Source organism: Neodiprion lecontei, chromosome 5 (genome assembly GCF_021901455.1).
Source record: "Neodiprion lecontei isolate iyNeoLeco1 chromosome 5, iyNeoLeco1.1, whole genome shotgun sequence".
Taxonomy (NCBI): domain Eukaryota; kingdom Metazoa; phylum Arthropoda; class Insecta; order Hymenoptera; family Diprionidae; genus Neodiprion; species Neodiprion lecontei.
In genome coordinates this window covers 29,063,768-29,091,340 of record NC_060264.1, presented here as the reverse complement: position 1 = coordinate 29,091,340, position 27,573 = coordinate 29,063,768, and the positions used below count along the sequence as shown (strand labels likewise).

At 40.8% G+C, this 27,573-nt stretch overlaps 1 protein-coding gene and 1 long non-coding RNA gene across 4 annotated transcripts; one reads left to right on the top strand and one right to left on the bottom strand.

Moving 5' to 3' along the window:
- Window positions 1–60: 60 nt before the first annotated feature.
- Window positions 61–27,277, bottom strand: LOC107218203 (exonuclease 1). Of its 3 annotated transcripts, none has more exons than XM_046742401.1 (5): window positions 27,164–27,277; window positions 24,716–24,840; window positions 5,606–6,001; window positions 5,430–5,513; window positions 61–5,312 (listed from the first exon to the last, which is right to left on the bottom strand). In XM_046742401.1, exons 3-5 carry the CDS (start codon window positions 5,945–5,947, stop codon window positions 3,069–3,071), a joined length of 2,670 nt encoding a protein of 889 aa, XP_046598357.1. In that variant the 5' UTR covers window positions 5,948–6,001; window positions 24,716–24,840; window positions 27,164–27,277; the 3' UTR covers window positions 61–3,068. The 3 variants fall into 3 exon arrangements, with proteins under 3 accessions (XP_046598357.1, XP_015511487.1, XP_046598356.1); XM_015656001.2 differs by lacking the exons at window positions 24,716–24,840; window positions 27,164–27,277 and adding exons at window positions 7,417–7,677; window positions 7,835–7,913; XM_046742400.1 differs by lacking the exons at window positions 24,716–24,840; window positions 27,164–27,277 and adding exons at window positions 7,417–7,677; window positions 7,845–7,898.
- On the top strand, window positions 16,552–19,372 carry LOC124294850. Its single transcript, XR_006904793.1, has 2 exons — window positions 16,552–16,818; window positions 19,239–19,372. It is a non-coding gene; the product is annotated as an uncharacterized LOC124294850 (long non-coding RNA).
- Window positions 27,278–27,573: the final 296 nt, after the last annotated feature.

The following is a 27,573-nucleotide window of genomic DNA, read 5'->3' as shown; positions in this document are numbered from 1 at the left end:
ATAATGTAACTTATCAACCACGGTGTACATTCCCATGCCACAAGATATACATACTTTTTCACTTCCGATACTGTGTGTATAATTTATTCACTCAATTATTTGTCTAGTTATTATAACCTCGTTAGCCTGCAGTGATCCATATACGTATGTAGGATAGCAATAGGCGAATCAGTTATCAGCGCATGCAGTACGGAGTAATAAAATATATACCGCTGAAAATTCAGTTTCATTTTTTCTCCTTCTCCTTCTTATCCTCGCTACATTTACAGTATTACAGACAAATCTAACAATTTTCAAAACGCAATTCGCTAATTTCGAGTACCTGTTACACCCAGTCAATGTGTACCAGAGTAAAAAATAACTATCGTACCGATAACTTGTGACGAAGATTTTTATCGAAACTTTGTCTTTATGTATGACGAAATGTATTTTCAAATTATCAATCAATTTCACCGGACCAAAGAATTTGCAAAATTGTTTCTATCGTGTTTCATAGACGCCGTCGGACCATGTTCAACTTTTCGCAATGGTTGATTTTCTCAAAGATTCGCGCTAACCAAAAGTCAGCAGTTACGTAAAAAATAATTGAAGCCAATCGACGATGACTTTTTAATCATTGAATAAACAATTGCGTGAATTCTATATTATTTATATGAACCGTATAAGCCTGCAGCGTGTGGAAAATTATATATAGGCATATCATAAACCTGTGATAATTTGGTATAATCAACTTTTTTATACAGAATAATATAATAAATATATATATATATATATATATATATATATAATATGCAATGCATACAAGTTTTGGTTGCGCTCTCGCGTAGTAATTCGTAGACTAATACTGGCTAGTATTGATTTATCGATTACATTATTTATTAGGTACTAATTTTACAACGGCGAATTGAGATATACTTCGGCACCCGCACTCGCCGCATTCCGAACCCAAATTTCACAGTCAGAGAAACCTAACTGATTTTGTACTGCTGCTGTTAATGCGTCGTGGCATACATCTTAACGAATAACAATAAATCTTACTCTCTCATCGCCTGTTATATTTCGTCGCAGCAATCGGTATTATCGACCAGTCTCGATATAATTGTCATAGATTCATATACATGCACGTATATTAGTAATTAGAGTACTGGAGATCAGTAAAAATCAAATCGTATATCAATTATTAATACAGTAGCACCATAATGACACATGTATACGACATAAACATTTCACGGGATTGCTTAGGAATGATATTACGTTTCTCACATTTATTCTTTCTCTTTCTGTACCATTTTTTCCTTACTCATTTGTTACTTCTTCTTTGCATTTCAGCTGCTAAATAATTCTGATGTACGGTATAGATATAATAGTTACTTATGTTTCATACGCTGATCAGGATTGATATACAGACATTTATTTTCTTCGTTTAATAATATTAATAATAATAGTAATAGGGGCATATCTCAATTAGTTCAGTATTCAGTATTGTCTTTACGTAGTTTCATAATTATCATATGTACATTTAAACTTCACGTTTTGCGCCATACTTATGGGTGTTTCGCAATATCATGCGAATAATCAATTTATTATCAAACGACGCGAGTATCGTTCGACGTGCTGATGAACAGGCATATTTAACAAGCATCAAATAGTACAATTATCAATTATCACGTTTGTCGAAGCTGCTTTGAAAAAGTTTCAAGTCTAAATAGTCCAAGAAAAAGAAATTGAACTCGAGTTTTCAAACATCCCAGTTTGAAAACAATAAACATTTAAATCCTGGAAGTGATCGGTAAACGTAAGGATCCCCAAAAAATAATGAAAACTATATAACGCAAGTCTTTATTGCAGCTGATGAACTTTTCCGGTGACTTTTGGTCGACATTTTTCGGTTATAAATAGGACTTGCAAGATACGTAAAATAAATGTGTACTGTTTTCGGATCCCAGGATGACTTTCGTACATTTTTAAATGCATCCCACGTAACATATTTCCGACTTATAACTGGTCTCAGTACGACATTTCCCAGCCAAGGCTACGTGAATGACTACTTGAATAAAAAAAAAAATTAAAACTAGAAATAAACTAAAAGTTGATGAAAATATGCTTTTTTAAATGAACACTGGAGTAGCATAAAACTAATTAAATGATTTGTACAATTACCATATACAGATTGCTGAACAGTGAATACGGTGTATGTAAAAATGATTATGCGATGATTTATTACAGAAAGAAAAGGAGCAGTTGAGAATCTCTTTTATAGTAACCTACAACTTCCATATCAATAAAAATCAGATTTTCGAGGCGTTTTGAAAGTGAGCCAACTGAAATCGCGCTTAAGAAATGGCCATTGGTACTGAGAGCATAGATTTCTATGCTGTTAGCTACTATCTTTATAACGTCTAACTAAACTCGTGTCTCGCTATTTCCCGTTATGATTCACTTAACGACGGATGGTGTGTATATACAGCTGCAACTGATAGCTTAATTTTATTATATTTCCTTTTTTTTACTTCCCATTTTTCTAACTACTTCAGTCACGGCAAGAATTCCATTCGGCCAAACAATCAATGTTTTGCACGTTTACAGTCTTTAGCCAAAAATATGTCAGAAAAAAATATGCAGTCGAGGTTCGTAGGTATGCCGGAAATTGATCAAGTTGAATTTTATAGAAACAACAGTTAATGAATATGAAATTTAAAAAAAAAACAGACATCACAATACCTTATGAGAGATGTAGTGGTCAAGATTGCGGGTTTTCCCTTTATTTGAAAGCTATCCCAGCTTAAGCAGAAGTGGTCTAATCGAATTCGTATCGATTTTTTTCACTTGCACTATCTACACGGTCATTCCGTCGGTTAGTCACTTCAACGCTTCTTTGACTAGACTACTGTACGCCGTATAAACAATCAATTTTTTTCCAACTCGACCACCAGTAAAAAGTGAAGTAATGGCACGGACTTTTGCGGGTCAGCAGTTTAAAATAATAATTGAAACTCTATTTCCTGTTGAAGCGTAGAATGATAAGAATTATTCGCATTGATCGCTAAAAAGTAGATAAAAGCGTAATATTATGAAGTCGACCCGGAGTTTTTTTCCGGTAATTTTTGTCCGTGAGTGCGTTTGTACTCTTTCCTATATTTTTCAATAGTAATATCGGCGCGCTGAGAGTCCGAAAGTCCCAAATTAGTCGGATCAAGGCTAGCGGCAAGTTTGAGGTAAGTCTCTTCCATTTCTCTGGTAACTTTGACATCCGTGGGTTTCGGTAGGGAAGTTATGGCAACACCGTCACCAACCGCAAGACACTCGCTACTCGACGAGAATTGATGATAATCATCACCGTCGTCGGTTGGAGATTCGAAGCTAATCAGATCCGCGTGACCGTCCTTCACTATCTGAAGACTGTGAGGATGGCTGGACCTCGAGTGATGAGAGTCTCTCGTTCGTCCGCGACTGGCGTTGCAATTCTGCCCATCACCAGCTTCAGTTTTCTTCCCGCCCAGGTCCATGAAACGTCTGTGTGTTCCATTTGGCGTATTATTGTCGCTTCCAATGTCCATCAGCTCTGATTTTCCGTCCTTTATCTTTGTCAAGGCCGTGTTAAGCGTCTTGACGGACATCTCGTCATTCGACTTCCGGTCCGAATCCACCGGCTTAACGCCAACCTCTCGCTCGATCGGACCCGAGGCTTTTATCCACTCTGCGACCCTCTGGAGTTGCGAATTATCGCTCGGCAATACCGGCGAATTTTCGTCGCTGCTGGTCGACGTCGAGCCGCCAGACCTCGACGATTTCGCGGTGCTGTGAACAAGCGCTGTGTTCGGTCTCCCGATTCCGTTTCCCCCGTTGGTCCCGCTGGTGTAAAGTATCGTCTGATAGTGTCCCGCGTTGTCCAGTAGGATGTTTTTCGAACCGGGTGTTATCCTCATCGAACAACCACGAGGACCCGTAGTTCTGTCCTGCCAATTGGACATCAAACTGTTACTGTTGTTTATATTATTGTTATTCATACTGTTCACCGACAACTTGCTCAGCATTATCCTGTTGCTGCCAAGCTCGCTCGAGGTGCTCGGCGGATCGGAACTAGATATGACTAAACTGTCGCTGCTGAAACTCGGGCTTGCCGTGTCTTCCGACTGCTGGAGTCTGGTGTCCGTCTGTTGCTGGTGGTGCTGCATGTGAAGGGACGTCGAATCCATCGTCAAGGGTTTCACCTCGATCAGCGTCATTCGCGGCTTCGCGATTCCGCCGTCAGTCCTCGCTCCTCCGTTCACGTTACTCTTCCATGTCCTGTCGTTTATCACGTCTATCGTGTGATCGCTGGCTTCGCTCCTCCCCGGATCCGGACCGGCGTCAACACTGGAATTTGCGGAGCTGGACTTGAGCCCCCCATTCGATCTCAACCTGCCATCGTTCTTCCATATTCTGTCGTTTATCACGTCTATCTGCCGCTGCGGTAGAGAGTTCTGCTTTAGGTCGATGAGATCGATCTCGTTGGGCAGCTGCTCGTACTTTGTCCACTCGCTGCCGGACTTAGATGACAGTCTGTAACTACCGTGAGACTCAGTTTTCTTCGAAACTCTGTAATTCGCTGATTGCCTCGACGATCTTTCCGCCGGGTTCTGGTTGAACGTCGCCCGTTTCATCGGACTGTACTGAGAGGCTATCTTCTTCGTGCCACTGTCCTTCTGAGCCTCGTTTTTCTTCTTCGACTGCGGACCGTTGTCACCCGACTTGACCGACTGAGCGGCATCTTTCCTCATCGAGATATGATTGAGGCTGCCCCTCTCATTCACGTACTGCAACTGCAGAGCGGCACGCTTCGCGGTATTATTTACACTTAAATTAGACCTGCTATCTTCGCTTTGGTTCGAGATTTCATTTTGGCCTTTCAACTCCGCACCGTTATTGTAATGGGACATATTTTCCGGGATGAAATTTTGACTCGTGAAATTGTCCGACTCGTTTCGATGGATGTTCAATGTCTGGGTTTCCACGTCGTTCGTCAGTATACTCCTGTGACACGTGCAAGTGTCACAATGTTTCGCGAACACTCTCTCGCGCTCCCGTTCCTCCAATACCTTAGCCATTATCGCAGCCGACACTATGTCAACCGGTGGCTTAGAGTCGTCGCTCTCGTCATCGCTGTCCTTCTCGACGTTGTTGGTCTTCGTAACGTTGTAGACCATCGCCGTTGGCGGAAAGGTCGATATTGGCACCGTTATACTCTTGACATCCGGCGGAGCTACGGCCTCATTTGGTACCCTCTTTTGAGAAACGTACGTTCTCACTTTCGCCTGGACTTCGGAGGGGAGCTGAAATCGAAATTATATATACTATTATCGTCGTCGCTTCTGCCAACCACTAAAGTTGTTTCAAATATTGGAATCTACGCATTGAACAAATTGAGGTAGCATTAGCAGACGTTGTACCGAATCGTATCTCTGGCTGACGAAATTCGAAGGCTTACACTGCAGCAATTGGATGGCAAGGTTCACGTCGTTTCTGTACTTCTCCTGAAATGAACAATTACGTTATTAGAGAAAGCGGACGTCGAAAGACCAAATCTCACGCGAAATCGTAATCGATTTTTATACTGTATTCTAACATTGTCCTGTGTTAATCGGTGTATCGTATAATTGGCATCAGCCAATCGGTGGGAAAGGGTTGCAATGTCCTTGGTGAAGGCGCTTTTCTCCGTTTCGCATTTATCCACTATCCTCAGCAGCTTATCCTCCAAATTTTGATTCACCTTCTGTACTCTTTTGTGGGCCTCGTATAGCCTTGCATATTTATCTTGCCACGTGAGCATTTCCTCTCTCATTGAAGCCAATTCGCCGTTAGGAAACCTATCAGCCTCGTTAAGAAATTGAGTCTCCATAGTGACTATGTGGCTATCTCTTTCGAGCAGCCTCTGCCGTAGATGTTCTATTTCAACGTGCAAGTGCATGTCGGCATGATTTTCGACGTTGCCGCGGCACTGGGCGCAAATGCATCCGCATTCCTGAAACAAAACAAAAACAAAAAATCACAATACACACAAATAATAAACATCCAGCTTAAATTACATAAGAATTCTTTTTGAGTGACTGCATAACATCACACGACAATGTTACTTGAAGACTTCGTGTAATCACGAATTCGAATCACTGATGCAGACAAGGTCGTTATTTGTTTAATGATCTTTTCACATGAGTGAATAGTTTAATTTCGAAGGATATAACTCTTTAAGACAATCTCGTGGATTATAGCCAATTTAGAGTATTCCAACGACCTTGATGATAGCCGGTTCAGAGTAGAAATAAATTTTATACTCTCGGACTTTCAATCGTCAATAAAAACTGAAAGAAGTTTCAAACTGTATTGGAATTAAAAGAAGATTTTTATATACAAATTTTAATCTCGATTCTAAAGACTGAATTGTCACATGAATAGCCATAGTCTGGGATAAAAATAACTGCAAGGATAAATCGTATCATACTGTAATGGAAGAATGTAACAGCTTCGGACGTCTTCGTCTTATCTGCAACTTTTATTCCGTGATCAAAAATTTTCCCTCTACACAGGAGTCTTTATAAAAAGTAAATTTATCTATATACAAAGTAAGTTTATCTGTATAAAAAGTCTTCCAATCGACGAAGAAAAATGAAAGGCTCTTAAACGAATAGTTCAAGGAGTTCTGTCGGTTCTGGAGAAGTTATAATCATCCTCTAATGTACAAATTTGAAGCTGAACATCTTTCAACGACTATCTACGTGGCGGAAAACCCGAGGATTTCGTGCGTGTTTTGAATTTCCCATATTCCGTACTACGATTTCCCGCATCGAGGGGAAGTACATGTATGCAATATGTTTGCCGCTGGGGTAATCAAGGCGCGTGTTCCATCCACGGACTACAATCAACATTAAAACGTTGGAGAAGATGAAAAAAAAAACAGATACAAATGTCGTTATAGATTGTAGACACAGTGTATATGAGGGACATAAAATGAGGCTGAAGTTAGTAACGTTAGTAACGCAATGAAACATTTGCGGGGAGGGACGTCAGTATTTTACAAGTTTGCAGTAACTTTTGAGTAGTTAAGTTTTCAAAATATGACTACAATTTGCCTTATTATGATTTATTGAATTTCAGACATTTCCGCAATCGCGAAATAACGATTATTCGAAACGTTAAGCATTGCGATAACGTTACTAACTTCAGGCTTATGATAAAAAGGCGTCACGTCATCCCGCTGCAGCGTCGGTTGTCGGTAAAGAGCGTCGTCGTGTATGATGTACGTGGAGGAAGTGATCTCGTTGGCAGATAAGGGGGCGTCGGAATCTCTGAATTGGGTTTTTATTGTTAGAGAATACGGTCGTGAGAGAAATGTCTTTGTAGTTTTTAAAGGTTTTTTTTTAGAGATCTGAACGTACATACCTTGCACTTTTCATCGGCCATCGTGTTGTGTCAGCTGTCAAATAAAACGGGTAACTTAAACGGTAGAACGAGTCCTCGACGATTTGGAAATTACGCGTCCTCATAACCCTTCGATATGTAGGAATGCGTCACAGTCAGTAGTCTCGTTTCGAAGAAACAAGAATTTCCTTTAACTTATGTACGTACTGTATATCTGTATACCTGAACGATATCTGGTACAACCCTTCGCTCTTAATTCTTCGGGACAATTCTGTTTTCCATCTGATAAAATTTTATCTTTGTTATTTTTGTATTCAGTGGAAAAACAATACTTCACACCGAAAAATTATGATCGTCGATTGCCCGTTTTTATTGCAAAGGTTTTAAATAAATACACGGAATTTATACTTCCGCGAAAGATGTATCACTGAATCGCTACCTCACACTACCTTCTCGCCAGACGTCAAGTGTCGTCCACGATCTGTCGTCTGCACGGATCACGAACACCTTTTCTAGACCTGCCGTCGTACCCAAAAAGTCCACAGTTCACAGCTCGCTCTGTGATTTTTTTGTTATACTAACTTGGAGCCGATAGTTAGTCGTACGGTTAGACATTCGAGGCTTCGTAGCAGAGCGTTCGGTCGGTAACAAACCACCCGGCTTGACCGACTGAAAAATTATGTACATTCTTTCCATAAGCCATCCTGAATGTAAATAAAAACAATACTGTAACACTATTCGTTGAGTATTTTCTTCGCATTCGGTTGTAAAGAATTTATAGATAGAAATATACGAATGAAGAAAACACCATTATGCTTTATTGATATCACATCAAGAGATTTTACGACTATGTCAATACCGTATCTAATTTATAGATATCATCTGAAATTTGTCAAGTTTTTTATAATTTTTCCAGTAAACCGAAAAGGCGTTTTCACTTTCCGGCTTTACTTAGTCTGCTTGATCGTTCATTCATCAACAGGTGGTTTTATTTGAGGCCTATCTCATGCCGACACTCCAGAAAGCGCACTAATCTAGAATGGCTATAGATGGCACCAAGTGGCCAGTTATTCGTAACAATACACGTATCCCACTTGTTACAACTGTATTCTCAGTAAACATGTCGATAAGTGCATTCCGCATAACAAAGTTCTGCTATCAATGAGAATGTTCCACTTTTTTTTTTTGCTTTGTATTCTCAAGAATCGTTTCCAGATTTTATCGATGTAAAAATGTTCTCTTCTAATTTTATCGAAATATAGTAATCCCGATTCGGAATATAATATCATGACATAATCGTGCCTGAATTCAAGAATCAAATATCTTCAACTTTGCAATTTTCGAAAATTAACAAAATGGATGAAAAAAAATTATAACGAAAGTTACGTACCTCTATTATTTGTCTATAAACTTTAAAGACGAATTAAAATTTATTTTTTTAAATATTTTTCACAGTCAGCCTAACAAGCAGTTCATTAGCAAATCGCAACTTCTATTAATTCGACAACACCCTATATATTTTCAACAGAATTATATTAGGGTCAAGTACGAGTAACTTTTTTTTTAAATAAGGAACAATCGCAGGCTTCAGCCTTGAACTACAACTGCCAGAGCGTTTCGCATAGCCACCTGCACGCGCAGAATTATTTTTAGTTTTTAAATGAAGCTGTATTAAAGCACCGAAACCGAGGCCACAAAGACCGTACATGTATACGCATATACTTTCTTTATCTTCGTAACGAAAAAAAAAAAATCATCCGTAGATTTTCAGGATAACCATATAATTTCAACATCTCACCATAATAATCGTTTGTGAAACGGTAAATACGAGCTGAACGAACAATACAATACGTACTAGATATACAAAACACATAACTTTCCCAGTAATGGTCGCTGTATAACAACAATTTTATGATCCTATCCAGGCAAAGTAAAACCAGAGGGTATAATGATAGTAATAAAAGCTAATGCAGACGGTTAAACCTGATGGAGGAGATATGACGTGGCGGGCGGGGGGGAACGGAACATAACAATGAGCACATCCGTGTTATACCGGAGTCAATGGTATAACGTGGTATACGTATATCACTGCAGTAACATAATCGACCTCGTTGCTACCGTTGTAGAGAAAATAAAAGAAGAAACGAAGGAACGAGGCTTGAGTGAGATTAGTAGATCCAGAATTCAGCACGGTTGTTCAGAATCAGAGCCTCGCGAGTAACCGCAAACGTTGTAAATAGGTACATGCACCGTCACATTTATAATTTGATACTATCTCGGTTGGTATATAGGCGCGTGTGACCAAGCGCGCGTGTGTCTGTGTGTGTGTGTGTGTGTATGTGTGGGTGAGTATGTAGGTATGTACAGTACCAGCATGCACATGCCGGTCACCTTGGTGTGAATAGAGAGACGGATTTCTTCAAACAACCACATCCGGTATGTAGAAAATAAATAGCTGATGCTGGTGTGGTATACCGCATATGCCGCGTTATAAACGCCGGAGAAGAAAATATGAAAGGAATACCTATCTGTACGTGTACCTTTTCATGGGTATTTTGATCAGTTGAACCCATCAGTTGTGGGTAGTGAGTGATCCGAGTGTATGACGAACATATCGAAATATCACAGTTATCGAATACGGGAAATAAATATCGTATAATCGTTGTTGTGATTATTTCTAAGAGTTTCACCGCTTCGCGATGAAGAAAACATCATGGGTCTTATTACACGTGGATGCATTTATGCTTCAACAGCTGATTATGAGAGCTGAAATCAGAACGTAAATCGTGATTGATGAGAACGTTCGAACGCATGCCATGATCGTATCAAACTTATTCGGAGCACCCTGGTACAGCCGAACTAATTATCTCACAGGAAACACAAATATATACGTGGAAGTGATGCGGTTAAAATTTTTCTCTTTTTCCTCTATCAGGGGCGCACGGGTGACTTAAAAATTCGATATGTTTCAGCCTCGTTCGAAATTAAAATTTCAGATGTAACTCGATTGTTAGAGATGAAAATATAACGAGTTTCATAGAAAATTGAAGGTCCACGAGATTGTGGCGTTCGCAAAAAAGTAAGGATTAAGAAAAGTAAGAAAAAAAATATATACACCGCAGATAAGATTATCGGACCGATTCAACCAAACCAAATGTACCAGCTGAACTACACAATAATATCGGGTGTATTGCACTCGGGTTCCTGAACAATTAGAAACAGGTGTCAATCGTATCTTGGGTACTCACGCACCGGCCACAACAGGGTCAGATAAGAACTGTATCGGCGAGAAGTGAACGGTACAATCAATGACGAGTAATCCGACAAAAAATAAATAAATAAATTTATCGAGTAAAAAAAAAACGAGGAAGATACGGTTCACTGTAGTGTTTACGCGATTGCTTATCCACGCTTCATTTTTCTGCAAGCTAACCACGCAACGCGATGTTTGCTGAATGCAATTTGAATTGCCACGGTAAAAAAATGGCTGCTGTGAAAAACTGATAATATATCCGTTAGACTGCGTAAAAAAAAACGAAATTTTTTCAATCTCCCACTTGGTGAAATCGTAGTTTTTAACGTAACATTGAACCTCGTGCAAGAAAATCGCGTGCGATTCTTTTAAGCGGTACCGCATCTGGAATATGTATGCGCCATTTAATTAACTCGTAAGAAATCCAATTCTGAAAAATTAGCCATCAAAATTTTTAATAATTTAATTTTTCCGATAGACAAGCACATCGAGTTCGGTTAAATTGAATAAATTTAATGTATTTCAGGTATTTGATAGATATTATTCAACGTTTTACTGTGACCCAGTCGAGGAAGCTGGTCGTTTATCCTTGGTAAGCATTTTTCGAATAGGTGAAAAACCACGTTTTACGCAATCTTGAATACCTCGAAGATCGTGCGAGTAAAAATTTTCTACGATGCGCTAACTCGAAGAAAATATATAAATTGTCAAACGCTACCGTATGAGCGTGGAAGTCGCGTTGGATGTTCGGCATTGTTGTTAATGTATCGGAGTTTGTTTTTCGAAATTCAACAGATTATAGGCAAACGAAACTACATTTTGACCGTGTAACTTTGCGAAATGCAGCTTCGGTTGCATATCTGCTGGCGTTGAGAGGCGAGTTCCACAAAAAACTATAACTCCTCGTTTTTGTCAGGTAATTGTCACGACCGCAATGCTCGAATTTCATTCTCGCAAATCAGCGCTTTACAGTATAACGAGTCGTCACTTCTGAGTCTCGCACGTATATACCTCGAATAAACTCCTCGGGAACCGAATCAACTGTGTGACCGGAAGTTGGTTAGCACACATACACGCGTATCGTGCAGTACAGCTGGTTTGCATACGTAATCTACGCTCGCATCGTTAAGCGCTAATTTGCGAATGCTGCACGAACTATTAAATATTACACATTATAGGCTTGCATATCTCCTCGGGTGTTATGAAATCTCGGTATAAAACTATAAACGCGAATATAATTGTGATGGAAAAATTATATCACTCTATACTTCCTCGATTAAAAATACAGCCAACTTGGTAGAAAAAGTTCGCCTGTTAAGTAACGATCGTGGCAAACCAATTTTGGCCAGCTGCTCGTTGTGGGTATCCATTTTCTATAAAAATAATTTCTTTTCAAACGGATAGTTTCTGCTTTTTATTGACGATAATTTTTTCCGCTTTTATTTTTCGATTCGAGCCGAACCGTTTACTAATTTTGAATTAAAAATCAGGAATTATGTACATCGGAAATAAATATAATGTATTCGAGTGGCATAAATAACATTGGACTGCGATTAATCGTAAGATTATACTTTTTGAAAGTAGAGGACGACAGCTAGCAAACGGCAAAATGTATAATGGCACCAAGGCACTTGGGCAGGATAATGAGGATACATATATTTATACAAAATTTACATACTATTTATACCGATACATACAAGATGTGCACGAACGTTCAAGATTCGCTTACTTATCGCGCGTTTATTACACAGCGATTCTAATCGTTGAAACATGCCGATCTCGCGGACACCTGCGCGATCGATCGATCGATCGATCTCCACACGGTCAATAATTACGTAACAGGTATAGTAAGTTACAAGGTTCGCCTTCGGCATAGCGGAAGATTTTCTTCGACGATATACTAAAACGCGAACCGTATCAAATTAGAACCTAATTCGTTTCGCATTCCGAGGATTTTATTCCCGAAAAATATCTCTAGTATATCGTAACACGAATTTCGTTTGAGCGTATCATGGATATTTTCTGAGAGCTCTTGGTCCATTTGAAGGCGACCCGACGAAGCCTTCACGAATGTAAAAGCACGTGGAGTGTCGGGCCGCTCCTCTCTTGACAAGTCAAATATATATGAGCATTAGTATAAAACCCTCTCGACCAACCAATACGTATGGATATAGGTATGAGTATATGCAGTATGCATACAACGCATGTAGGTATATACGTACTTATATGGGTACACATAAGGCATGTAATATATTCGTACACGTATGTACGTATACGTATACACACAGGTCATAAGTCCTATGCATAATCTCTCACACAGCTTATACGCAGCTATATACCCATGCGTAAGATGTTATACAGAGACGAGAAGGAGGAAAATAATAAAAAGAGTAAGAAGAAGAAGTAGAAGATGAAGAAGAAGAGTCGAGTTAGCCCGGACGGCACGAGGGAATGCTAAACTAGACAAGATTTATTATATCCTCCAGTACACGGTACGGCGTGGGTGTGATTTGTATTATAAATATACGTACACATGCCCGCTGCGTCCGTGAGTTATATCGCGCACGTATGTGTACGTATGTACCTATCGTCGTGATTGCCCGGTATATTCCGCGCTCTACGACTGGCGGACTGGCCCAAAGGCCGTAACGAAGTTAGGTAGGCCAAGGTGACGGCGTTATCACCCGTCCGGCGAAATGTCGCTATGTTTGTACATAACGCAATACCTATCTATTAAAATAGTTTCGTAGATATAGATGATGCGACTACGTGTAGCTAGGGTTACGCCTGATTGTCGGCTGCACAACATCGATAGATAAATGTATTGTCGATTTATAGGCGGGAAACAGTCCCGACAGCAAGAACGCGCTTATCTTATTGTTAATCAGAAATAAATACTGTACTTAGGAACAGCTGCCTCGGGGTTTAGAATTATTTTCGAAGATTCTTCTTTTTCTTGAAAGAAAATTGGAATCGGCGAATTCAATTCATCATACTACAATTAGCATAGTTGTAATATGATATTGATGATTCGAAATTGAGAACACGTGGATGGGCAGATGATGTTTCGAATTGATTGGAATGTATATTCGACGGAGAATTGAAATCGTTGTTTTTTTTTCTCTTCCAACTTCTTCTTCTGCTTCAACTCGTCCAAGATCGGTAACAAGCCAGGAATCCTAATTAAAAGGGACCGCAATACTACACGTAGTCTGCGGGAACATCGAAATCCGATATCACCGCATCGGAACGAGTTAGGTTGGGTTAGGGTTGTGTGTAGTTAACCATACATTCTCCGTCGAATGTAGAGGATTTGAAACGCGTTGTCAACCGCGGAGTGGATGCCGAACGTATACCTATAAACGAGAGACGCGAGAGAAGATAAGGGGTAACAAATGGGCCCTTAAAGTCGTTCGGCGAGCCTAGCCTTCGCCTTTTTCATTACTCATTTCCCTTTCAGACCAAACTATACCGTGAGCTTTTTTAACAGCGAAACGATCCGTGGCACCTGATCCAGGCAACCCGAGTTACGGATGATGTTCAGGTTCAGCATCGAATCCCGCCACGGCCATCCGAAATGATGTCAAAACAAGTACCGCATATCCAAGGTAGTCGAAACAAATAATATTTGACCTTTGGGATGACCGTGACGGCATACGACGTCCAACATGAACATGAGTTGTTACTCCGGTTGTCCGAATCAGGCGCACGGATCCTTTCGCTGTCAGAAAAACTCACGGTATATATAAGTACATTATAATAGTACACTAAAATGCAAAAATGCGTTAACTATCCGTCTAACTTGTTTTCGGTCCGAAACAAAAAGCGAGTTCGATTATATACGAATTATGTAACAATGACTGGCTATGCAGCTGACGTTAGAAACTGGGATGCACTTGGGATATAATTCGCATAGAATCGATAGTCGCATTTTGTTTCGTACCAAAGACAAGTTAGCCGGAAGATTAATACTTTTATGGATTCCACTGCACAGTACCGAGTTCGATTACGTAAAAATTTTATAAAAATGATCCGTAGACGCATATCTTAAATAATAAATAGTCAATGATTGTCACAAAGTTCGTATAGAATGAAACTCGCATGCTGTTTCGGACCGAAAACAAGTTAGCCGTAAGGTTAGGGGCATTAGCGAATGTTGCTGTACAATATTGCCGCATATTTTTCGTCCCGAGTTCTTTCCGTTAACAGTAACAACAACGAAACGTAGTAACAATCTACGAAATGTGACGTCCGTCACCGCCATTGCTGCTGCTGCTGCTGCTGTCGCTGCTGCTGCACACTCTATTACCATAATCATCACCGCGTCACGATGATAGTCATTGTTGTTGCATTCGTGGTAGTTGTTGTTGTCGCCGTATGGGCGACGCGGAGGGCGCGCCGCGGGGGAGAAGAGGTCACGGAGGGTATAAGAGGTCGCTCTGTGTAGGTGCGCTCCCGGGCCCCGAGTCGGCGCAGCGCGGAGCGACGCAACGCAACGCAACGCAACGAAAACGCAGCGCAACGCAAGGCGCGACGGGACGCGGCGCGGAGCGAGAGGCGTCGAGAGGCGGCGAGCGCAGGTGTGCGCCCGCCAGTCTGTCGCCAGTCCCCCCTCCCCTTGCCCTCGGCCCCCGCAAGTGCCTTGGACTGGGTCTGACCGCCCCCCGCGCCGCTCGGCAACAGGTAGTACGCACGTACCTATGCGTACTTGCGCATAATCTTTAACACCTCGCACGCCTGTGACGTATACGTATACACGCGTAACGTGCCCTGCGCTGCTACGTGTGGGTCGTACTTAGGCCTACGTATGCGCGTTACGACTTTAACCGCGTATCTGCGTGTAACCGTGTGCGTATTGGCTCGCTGCCTTATTACATGGATGTAAGGAAACTGCGAGACCCGCGACGCGAAATACGATGCCATCCGATGCAATAACCACGCTTTTTCATTATGTACTGCACACGTGACTTGACTCCCGTCTCTCTGCGTTGTTTTGCGTACATTTATTTTGTGCCTTAGAATGCGCGCGGATTTATCGACGCACTTGTTGTCATTTTTGAATTCAGATACTGTCAGTTATATGAAAAACAAATTTTAGAGACGCTGTTTTCTATTCTTATGCATTGCCTTATTTTTCTTTGTTCTGTGAACATTTCGGATTTTTCAACTACGAGATTTTTTTAAGAAGAAACCCGTGGTGCGGTAGGCAATTACAGTCACGTTGTAATTACATATTATCGAAAATTCTGTGCCCGTGATTGTTGCACAGCTATTCCTATAAGTTTCGGGGAATTCGTTCGACCTTCGCTATAAATTGCCAGACTGCGAAGTTAAAATTGCATCTCTCAAAATCTAATTCTACATACATCGGTATCTTGTAACTATATATATTTATCATCAGTCTCCTGCAATGTTAAGGTCAACTAACTAAAATTTGATCCATAAAGACGGGAGTAGAAAATTTTTGTCTTTCACATCAAAATCTACGTACCACAATATGCGTCACCGCAGGATAAGATATACGACATCATAACAACATGACCAGAACCGCAGGCTTCCACCGAAAAAATACAGCTATATCTAATTTTAAATATTCTACGTAGATTCGTTGACAGAGTAAATTCATATACGCCAATAGTATAATAACCACTCCGACGCATGCGTACCGACCGAAACTAAACTACGCGCATCTGCATCGCGAAGTAATACTACTGTGCGGTGAGAAAGATGAATGATATTTTCACGACGTATGTGAATTAAAAATCTGACCCCGCGTGCCTTTTTAACGGATGTGCACAGCTGCGAGCGAGCTGGTGGGACACCTCGGGCATCGATTATAACGCGCCTGTATACATTAGGTAAATCAATTTCGTTTAAGCGCCACTAGTTCGAAATGAGTCAGAGCCCGAAGTCCACGGTACGCCGGTTTCTTCTGGCTACCTACAAGACGAAGCCGCCGCCGCTTTGGACTGTATGGGAAAAGAATTCATCTCCTACCAGAGTTACAACACTGGTCAATACGAGTAGCCGTAATCAGACAGACAACTCTCGGCGACCAACGCGATCGCCAACTCGAATGTCGCGTGTGTTGCCCAGTAACCGATATGCGGCATGCCCATGTAGGCAGTCCGTTTTCTTCTTTGATCGCGTCCTCGTCACACGCTGAATCGGTAGGTATAATTAAAACGGACGCGGGTTTTCCAATTTTATCTTTCTTTTTTTTCCTTCCTTCCTTACATTTCGTCGCTGTATTTATAGGCAGTGTTTCTATTCGTTTCTTCCATGCAATAGAATCAGTTGCGTTACGTACTGTCCTGTATAATACACATACGTTATGTATGCACAAGTAATGCGAAACTATGCGAATGCAGATATCGTCGATGTCAGGTTTCGATAAGTTGATTAAATTAATCGGTGACCGAGACCGCAGGGTATGTAGATTTGGTTGAGAAAACAATAATTTAATTTTTTTATCGTCGCGGCAGTATGTGAAAATGAATTCGTTACTCGAGTTTCGTGCGTATGCATATCTTAAGAATTTGAAACAGTCCGGTACTGCGAGAGATTAAATCTGGCGGGAAGTCGTTAAAAATACGTATAAAGAGTGCCTACTTGTCATTCGTTCTTTTTCCCATATTTTTTGTTCCTTCTTTCATTAATTAATTAAATGCGAAGTAGTTTTGACTTTTGGGGCGATGAATTTTAAAGATTATTCAAACGCGTATCGTTAGTGAGAAATTGCAAAGAGTCGACGCGACTCGTTTAATGCGCTTATGTGTTTATAGTCATACGGTTAAGTTTCACGTCCGTTTAGATATAACCTAAACCATTTCCCGACGAATTAAAACTGTCCCTGTGCAAATACTTGGAGTTTTATTGTCTGTAATATAAAAACGTGCCTGAATTAATCTGCGATATGTCGTATATACACAATATAACATAATTTTCATTATACGCAGGTGTCAAATACACGGTATCTTCGTACATCCAACGATCATTCTCAAGTGGGCTGTGCTTAAATACAATTAAGATCGAAATCAGACGAATTATTGTAGATATATCGCTTGTACCGCGATATCTACGAGTGGACCACCACCTGCAGGGGAATACCTCGTATAAACCTAAAAGATAATGAGTACTCGCGCACCTACAGTTACACGTTAAAGATAAAAGCGGGTGCGCATTTCGCCAAAATAATGGACTCAAATGTACCGTCGACTAACGTGTATACCAGACCGGTCCAAAAAAATCGACTGTTGTTTTTTTTTTTTTTCAAAGTCACACGCTTAACAATTGTAGGAAAAGGAAGCAAGACGCCTGTAAAAATTTGAACCGTTAATGTTGACACTTGGTGATTCCTGAACGCCATTTTTTATTTTCCATTTGATTAACACGCGAAAATAATCAAAGTTTCATTCTAAATTTTGTTGCTCGGAATTAAACGCTCTACAAAAAAGGTCCCTTGTAATTTTTTGATAACTCAACACTTTCGTGCAAACATGTGTATAATGTAGACGCGTATAGTTAAGGTTTTCAAAATCACTTGTCAGCTGGATCAGCGGATGTCATCGTACTGTAAACACCCGTACACATGCCCGCAAGTATACATACCTTTATTCATGTATGTGCTTGCGTTATATACACGATCAGCTGACACCTGTGTGGCACAGATTCTCGCGCAGGTGTTTCAACTTTTAAGCCCCTTTCGTTAATTGTAAATGGCAAAGCACTCGAGCGGATAAACTCGACCTACCTAAACACCTGCTGTCCGCCTAATAATAATAACAACACGACTAATTATACAATGGCGATATAAACACAAACCGAGGTGTATAATACATGGTATATACCTACACCTCGTTCAACACGGTATAAAATAATTTCTCTCAAAAGTGAAAATATTCGCTATAAAACGAACAATAATGTCAGATTATTTCTTTTACTATCGCAAAGATAAAATTCGACGTATATATTGTGTAACGAGAAGGCAAACTCAGTGCCTTTTCGGGACGGACGTAAGTTTGCAATACGAGTCGTATGTGATCCGAAGCCGAATATAGCGCATAAATACGCGAGATGAAAAGACCGTTGCCTCCTTGTCGCTCACGATTCTTTACATAACAAGAGTACGTTGCGCGTTTTTTCACGAAGTACGAAATTGTGGTTAGAGTCGCGTAATGTTAGATTTATTCGCGACGGCGCATGCGCATTAACTCCCAGGAGTTAAAAGTGGTCTTTTCTATACTCCGCGCATGCGCATTCGCAGACTCACTCTATCGTCACAGAAACGAGTGTACTTTGCGAACGGTAAACGCGAGTAGAAAGACGTGTAGAACATGCTCGCGTTATATAAACAAATATTGATTATAATAATGCGTCGTGATACAGATTATTGCTTTTCGCACGACGTACAATACGCCGTTTAGGTATAATGATAACAACATTGACAAAAATAATAATAATAACAATATCAAGACGCAAATTCGCCGCAGGTGGTGCGTTTTTCGGAATCCCTAGCCGGAAGATCGATCCCTTGAATTTTTCTTGTACGAAGAATTTTTCCCTCACCTCTCACCGTGGGTTATTATAGGTGGGTACGGATCGTCGGCAGCGCTTCTTACACCTGCAGCAACGACCCTCGGAGGCCCCCCGGCCGGTTAATGGCAGTTCGGGATTTAGCGGGGCGCCGAGACGCCGACAGACGTCCCCCTGCCCCCCGCATACCAACACACGTGCACACCGTGTATACACGATTTACGCATAGCTTAACCTGTGCACGAGCCGAACGAACCGAGAAGCTTACCTAATATGTTGCAGAAACTTATAGGCGTAGACACCGTGTGTAACTATGTATGTACCTACATGTATAATGACCAGCTGCAGGAAAGAAAGGCTGATCGTGATTTGAACGGATATGTCGTTATGAAGCAAAAAATAATACTGTTTTTGTCAATTAATATGCTTGTTACTGCCCGATTATAGTATGCGTGTAAAGTAGAATATGTATATGTATTTAATCTCGATTTTAACGATAAATTCTGACCCTGTGTATACTCCTATCGATAAAAATGAACGAATTTTCGCACATACGATCCTACAGTTATTTGGAAAACAGGATTAAATCTTTTTCCGTACAAATAAACCTCCACGCATTGCGCGTGCACCTCGGTACAACGCGAAGCACGATTATATTATATTATACATACAAGTATACTATAGGTAGGTACGAAAAAGCTTTCGGACGATCTGACGTGATAAAATCGTTGCGTGGGCGGTCCGATTTATGGGACGGTAAAAGTTGGTCATACCGTCGCGGTGTCTGCGGTGCATGCAGCATCGGTGTGTCGAGAGAGAGGACGAGGATACGAGTACAGCACCAGGCATGTATGGGTAGGGTACCCATACACCTGGATACGTATGGGTGGTAAGAAATGACACGGCGCAGTCTCTTCCAGAAAGAGGCTCCCACGATGCTAGTGGCCCTCCGGTGCCTCTGGAGCCGTACCGTCGTCTCGGAGGAAGGAAAGGCTGCGGGTTGTTGTTTGCGAGTAGAATGGTACCAACGATCACGACGGCGTCGAACAACCACCGAACCCGAACAACTGGATTACGACTACGCGTGTTCAGGCCGTACTATGGATTCTTAGTCGAAGTTGAAGGGTGCCGAACTTCGCTTTACGCACCTTGGTTTGATTTGATTCTGCATTTTTCGATACGTTTGAAATTTTAAGAGATATTGTATTCGCACGTTTTACAGAATCGTATCGATTATCGTTTATGTTTACCTGCAAGCGGATATAAAATTTTGTGTTCCATGGACGTACGAAACGATCGTTTTGGCGCCAATGTGAGGCGGGAGGGATTCCGAATTCGAAGTTTCCAAAGTGCCGGGTTTCAAATTTTTTTGTCGTTAAACATAGAGGATAGAAGTCAAACCTTGACGAAACATCACAGTTTCGAATGGTCGGAAAGGGAAAATTCCGAAACGGTATAACTCCGACAGGTCAAAGTTTCGAAAGTGCGAAAAAGTGAAAATTTTAAAGTCTGAAACCTTGAAATTCTGAATGGTGGAATATTTTCAGTTGTACGAATTTCTGGTTTGGTAAAATTTTACCACGTTGATCTTTCTTTGTTTTGGATTTTTGATATTGTTACGTTCGGAATTCTGGTCATTCTGATTTTCGATTTTGCTGATTTTTTATACCCATTCGTTGAGTAAACTGCACTGAGCGAGTATATTTTAACTTTCGGAATTTTACTCCGTCCAAACTTTCTTTCTCGAAATTTTGCTCTATCGTAACTTGAATTTTCGGAATATTGCAATTCGGAACTTTGTGTCGTTGAGTTTCCGACTATTCGAAGCTTTGTTGTTTCGTAAAAGTTTGATTTTTTTATTTCAAGTTTCGACACTAAATAATTCGGAGTTAGGTGCTGCCGGAATTTTTCATATTCAGAACTTCAACCCCACCCCTTCAATGTTTCCGGGATGCCGGAAGATTCAATTTGTACATACTTCTTGTGTATCCATAGAAATTAATTGATGAACAACTAAATGTAATTTGTAATTCTTACAAATTACGTTTAGATAATTTTAAACCCCTTGCATACTTTATACTCGGATCCAACTATTTCGCTAAATCTGCACAACAGTTGAAACGATATGAAAGTTTGAGCTCGAAATTTCAATCATAGTTTCTCATAAAAACTTGTACACTTTGACGAAAATCTGTATTTTCTCACTAAGAAATCTCAAAAACACTATAATTTGTAAAACAAATTAACAATTCTTTATAAAGAACTATGCATATTTACAATTTTGTACAAAATGATACGAAATGTTTCAGTTTCTGTAGAAATTAGTAGTCGTAGAAATTTTTGGCCTGATTTTCCAAAATTTTTTCCATACGGAATAAAAAAACCATGACAAAAATGACACAGATTTTAGGCGTCCTAATTCTCACAGCACTGTTTACATATTATATACAAGAGTGGCAACTGTGTATTACAGAATTTCCATAATTTCTAACACTGGTAAAAACAAAGACAAAAAACCCGAATATTTGGTACGTATAACACAGGTCAACAAGAAAAAAAAAATTTTTCGGCGATTTATATTTGAATGAATAAATTTTTCACTTACAACTTATAAAGTTTGTCCTTGTTTTTTTTTTTTTTTTTACATCGGTAAAAAAACCGGCGAAAGTGTTCGGTGTACGTTACAAACAGCAGGTAGCAGAAGCATCGAAACAAAAACCAAACTGTATCAAATAAAACAATTTTTGTCCTTCACCGGTAACGTGTAAAAAAATCAAAATTTGACAACCGGAAAGCCTTCCTAAAAATCCTTACCAACCGTTGGTAATTCCAGCTAAATACACATTTCATCCCAACTCCAACGATCCCGCGAATGAGTTACGTTACGCGTTAATTCAAGGTAAAACGATCTTTTGCCAGGTCCTACCTTGCGCTAACGTAAGAAGATATACGGTAGAGGGAGGTGTATATAGTATCTGTGAAGGAAAACTCACGCACAGACCCACCCACCCACCCACCCACACACACATACAAATACCGAGCTACGTACGTATGCGAGGATGGAATACAAGAGGTTGTATGCGTCGTCGTCGTCGTCGTCGTCGTCGGCGGCGGTGGAGGTGGAGGAGGACGAGAACGGACGGGGATGGACACCTGCACGCCTCTGATTGTATGTAAAGATCCTGCGGAGAGGTCTCGGTTCTTCTCTCACAGCTCGGGTTGGCGCAGCACGGTTGCCGGCAAGTGGGGGGTGGGGGGGGGCAAGAGGCGCGAGAGAGAGGAAGAGAGCGAGAGAGAGAGAGAGAGAGAAAGAGAGAAAGAGAGGCAGGCAGGCAGCGTAGCGAAGCAGAGCGGTGGCGGCGGTGGCTAAGCCAGAGAACTCTAGCCGTGTAGCGGCGGCTAGGTGCCGCGGCGCCGTCGTGATTCAACTCGGTGCGCAGGTGTGCCTCAGACTGGCCGGCGCCTCCCTGGAATGCGCCTCTCCCTCCCTCCCCCTCCTCCTCACCCTCTGTCGTTCCACTCCTCGGCGGAGCAGCTATACATACCCGCCTGTGTGCTGCCGGCGAGGCGGGCGAAGGAGGCGAAGAAACGGCGGCGGCGGCGGCGGCGGCGGCGGCGGCTAAGAGACGGACGGACGGACTCGCCTCGGCGATCTTGCCTCTTGCCTCTTTGCCTCCTGAGGCCTCCACCGGTGGCTCCGCAGGTCGCGGCACGACGACGTCACGTCCTCACGGCAATCAGTGCAGCTGCCCGGCAACCCGGCGAACCGCCAACGCGTTCCCACGGGCCAACCAAAGCGGTTCCTCGCCCGTCCGACGTGTACCATACGTACAAGTTACGTATGTATGTTTTGTACGTACCTACGGCGGTACGACGCTATACGTACAAACCACCGGTATTTCGACTTGTCTGGTTTTCTCGGCAGCGTCAACAGCCTGCACACAACCCGATATTTCACTGACTTTTTTTTTAATAACTCCGATCGGAAGTGACGACGTCGAGACGCACGTAATTATCATACGTATACCTGACGTAGGTGGATTATATCTATTTTACGTGGTCGTTTATACACGTTGACTGCAATTTTGTCGTGGAATTTTTATTTCTTTTTTTTTTTCGTCATGAACAACTTGCCGGTGAATCGAAGAGGGGAGATTCTTAAATTGCGACAGCGAAATACATACGTATCGATGCAGTATATAGTACGTGTGCGGTAATATACGTCGTGTCAAAGTTGAAAGTAAGTTTCGTTTTTTAATTATAATTGATAAAACTACGTGCAGTTTCGCTTATTCGTTGTTTGTAATGAAATAAACAAAGTTATATGCCAAAATTATATGTACTTTCACCTATAATTCTGTTATTTCCGTATGCAATGGAGACCAGGATACGTGTCTTCCACCAGTTTATTGTTACACTAGTATTATGTCTGTTTTCGTTTTCACAAGCATTTCGGTAAATCGAAGGTACTGATTCAACAAATTTTCGACACGAAATAACACCACGGTTTGTAACTCACAATTTACAGATTTTTACAACTTGCATAGGCATACCTGTATACACATATTATACACATACATAACGAAATTCGTACAACACGCGTGAGTGAGTACACGAAACGAAGTTATGTGCTCGTATATATATAGGTATAGACCTATACAAGGACCAAATGGGAAACGATCTGCCGCAGCCGGAATTCTCTCGCGAAATTCTTATTCCCTTCGCTACAAATACCTTGTATATATATATGTATATATATATATATAACGTCGTATGCACAAACTGACAATGAAACGAGCTCGGCGACTCTTCTCTGCCAATGCAGGTATTCGGACGTTTATTCTTAGCTCACAATCGGGGGACACACGCCGATTTGAACAAATGGATATTTCTTACGTTACTTTCGCCTGAAAAATTTATTCTGACATTATAAGGTATTTATCTCAAAGTTGTAGACTGTACGTACAATTCATGGTTACAGGACAACTACCAGATTTCAATTAATTATTAGAAGTAAAAACCGGTTTCCTGTTCCCCGACATTTGTAAAAAGAATAAAACCATTGAATCGCGGAAAAAATTTCGGTTTTTCCGTTACAAAAATTCTTCCGATTACGAGAATTTATGCAAAAGATATATCAAAGAATTGCCTGTGTAGACCATTTTTCTGATTTCCATAACAATTACCAACAAACGTGTTATATCGGAAACAATGTGAAGTGAAGTGATTGTACTTATAATTTCGGCACGCTCTGAAGTCGTTTGAATTTTTTAACGATCCTCAACGAAGAAAAGGAACGGTATATTTAGTTGTAAATAAAGCCCAGATAATGCAGCGTCGCCGAGGTTTGAAAAATATCTCGTTATTTCACGACCTCCACCTCCAACTTCTGCTCCCCGCCACCTCTGACCCGACACCAAAGAACAGTCTGATGCATAGAGAGGAGAACCATGCCCGTATAATAATCAATGCCAGACTGTTGGCGCGTGGTGAAACTGGGTTATATATGCGTATTATAACGCTTCTACATACCCATACGTATAGACGTGGTTGAGTCGCAGACGATGTGACGACTACGGCCTTTTTGACACGCAACTGTTGTTTGCCGCAACCTCTCTTTCACTCCGACCGTCTCTCTTAACGATGGTGATAAAAAACTAAAAATGGAAAAATATAACAATTAGGGAAACTGCACACGTGTGTTACAAGGTAAAGTTATCGTTTATAATATATTTTTTTCCTTTAGTTCTATTTTTTAATATCGCACCGAGTAATGCAAACGTCGATTTGGATTGATTTTATTGCATTTTTTTCTGCACTTTCAATTTTTTTTTTTTTTTTATATTCAGCTAAAACATTGCTTGAACGGTCTCAAAATTGCCGAAAAATTCTCAAAGAAATTGTAAGTGCTGTAAAAGAAATGGAGAAAAAAGTCGGCCCATCATGGGCCCGGTCTTGAAATGTTTGAAATGGAAAATATAGTTGTTGAGAATTTGAAAGAGTTCTTATCGAAATCGCTCTCAATATTAATAAATAATTGAGCGGTTGAATAAAAAATTGTGAAAAAAAATTCAGTGTACCGTTTCAGAGTTTGGACGATTGGGAAAATTTTTTGAAACAAAATAAGACGTTGGTCGGGCATACGAATGGGATTCCCCGCATGTACGTACACTTACGCATGCAGTAAGAATTACTGCCGCCTTGCAGGGAACGAGGATAATTATTCGTTTTAATCAACTACTGTAACACTGTGCACGAGCTATAACGGGGGTGCAGAATGTGCAGGCGGAGAGAATCTCGTAAGCTGCTATTCGCACCGGCTATTATTACCCGCATCGCATGCACGCATAGGCACACACACACACACACACACACATGGCTATTATACAGCACCTGAATCGCTGCAGAAATCCGTGTGTGCACGTGCATATGTGTACACATATATAACATATATATATATATAAACTAGAGCAATCGTATAGGTGCTGTTTTATTGTTTGCTGTGCATAAATTAGGTGACATATCTCGGACGGTCGGTTGTTCGGTTAATTAACATTTATCCCGTCGGTGGACAAACACGGTCACACCTCGCAAGACGATGGTCGCGGTGCCGCGGTGGCAGCACATAGTGTTAAGAGAGAAGACTGGATATTAAAAACAGATGACGAACAATTTTTCTGGCCGGTTTGAACAGCTGTGTAAATATAACAAGATAGACACTCTCCATGCCTCGTATGCGCTCATAACGATCTTTAAACTATTATACACATACAAATACCGATGTATAGGTAAATACGTTTCGATCGCTTAATACGTCGTGATTTTTTTTTTTTTTTCATTTTTTTTTTTTTTTTTAAACTCACTCGTACACCCGCCGATGATCTCGGTGCGGGGGAGGGGGGTTAGAAAAATTGTCGAGAGTTTGGAAAACTCATTACGTCGAGTTTTACCGGTAACGTGAAAAAAGTCGTTTCAGAGAATTTTTGAAACGTAGAAAGGCGCACGGTGTGATATGAAATTAACTAAAACATGGAATTGCCTGCAGAATTCTGGAGAATCCGTGCCTTGCTTTCGTATGCATGTATTTATATTCTTACTCATTCGGACGATTTTATTTCTTGACTTTCCGGTATAATTTTTTCCTTCTGCATTTTGATTTTTCTGTATCTCAACTTTCTACAAAATTTGCAATGTGAATTATTAATTCCGTGGATATTTTTATTTTTCTTATACTCCTGTCGCTGTTGTTACCTAAACGACTGTTTTACTACTTACACGTTACGCGTGTATAAAAGTTATACACATTACATATAGTATGTATGTATGCCTCGTATGTATTTTATAATATACTCGTTGTACACTGCACGGACGTTGTCGCCTTGGGCGTATAGATAAGATTAGAAATCAGTTACAGACCGAAACTTAACGAGTAAACATAGAACGGAGCGTGCGCCTTCTCGACCATTTTTATTTTTATAATTCACATGTAATTACGGATTTTCTTCTCTCAATCTTATCATATTTTCCAACCAATAATGATCAACTATTAATGAAAAAAATGTTTCGTTACATTTATCGTTTCTAATGTATAATCGAACATTGTATAAAAATTAACTCGAATATTTTTCACCGCGCGTCGAAATTAGAATAAATAACGGCAACGAATAACAAATGAATCAGACTTCTGTGAATACATTTATTACAAAATTCAAACGACAAAAAACCTGACGAATCGTTTCGATCTATATACAAAGCAAAAAAAAAAAAAAAGCGAAAAACACTTAAATTTCTTAAATTCCACCGGATTTTCACTATACGACAGAGTTGAAGCCGCGCTTCTTCGCGAATCTTTCCGTATAAAAAGTCCGTTACGTACGGCGGTATGAAGAATTGCGAGTTGTAATGAAAATCGAAAAGCATTCCTGAGAACATAACGAGATACATCGCCTTCGCATTTTCTTAACCACGATAGGTACGTACAATAAAATTGCGATACGTGGCTGTGACTCTTCGAGTCCGCGATGTTCGTCCGACACAAAACGTCACAGTTGGCAGAGCCTGGCTGGCTGTGAGGGATACGGATGGTAAAACGAGGGAAGGGTCGGTCGGTCGGTCGGTCGGTCGGTTGGTCGGCTCACACGTGCGCCTTGCACGTGCACTCCGAAGCACGGCTCTAGCCTCTGGCACGTAATCACGAATGCCAAGATACACCGCTCGAAATAATCCCGCAGAGACTGCGTCGAGGATTCGAGAAGAAGAAGAAAAAGAAAAAGAAAAAAAAAAGGAAGAAGATCGAGCTAAAGAACACAAAGTGAAGGAAAAAACCTTTTCGCCTTATTTTACACACACATGATACCTTAACCATTTATATTTATAATTCAGGTACCGAA

Bases quoted from the DNA above. Each gene is read 5' to 3' on its own strand.
- LOC107218203 (XM_015656001.2), bottom strand. From the start codon at position 7,437: ATGGCCGATGAAAAGTGCAAG. The intron at 6,002-7,416 runs GTATGTACGTTC...GTTTTGTTTCAG, and splicing joins TGGCCGATGAAAAGTGCAAG to GAATGCGGATGCATTTGCGC. The intron at 5,313-5,429 runs GTACAACGTCTG...TTTCGATTTCAG, and splicing joins TCAGCCAGAGATACGATTCG to CTCCCCTCCGAAGTCCAGGC.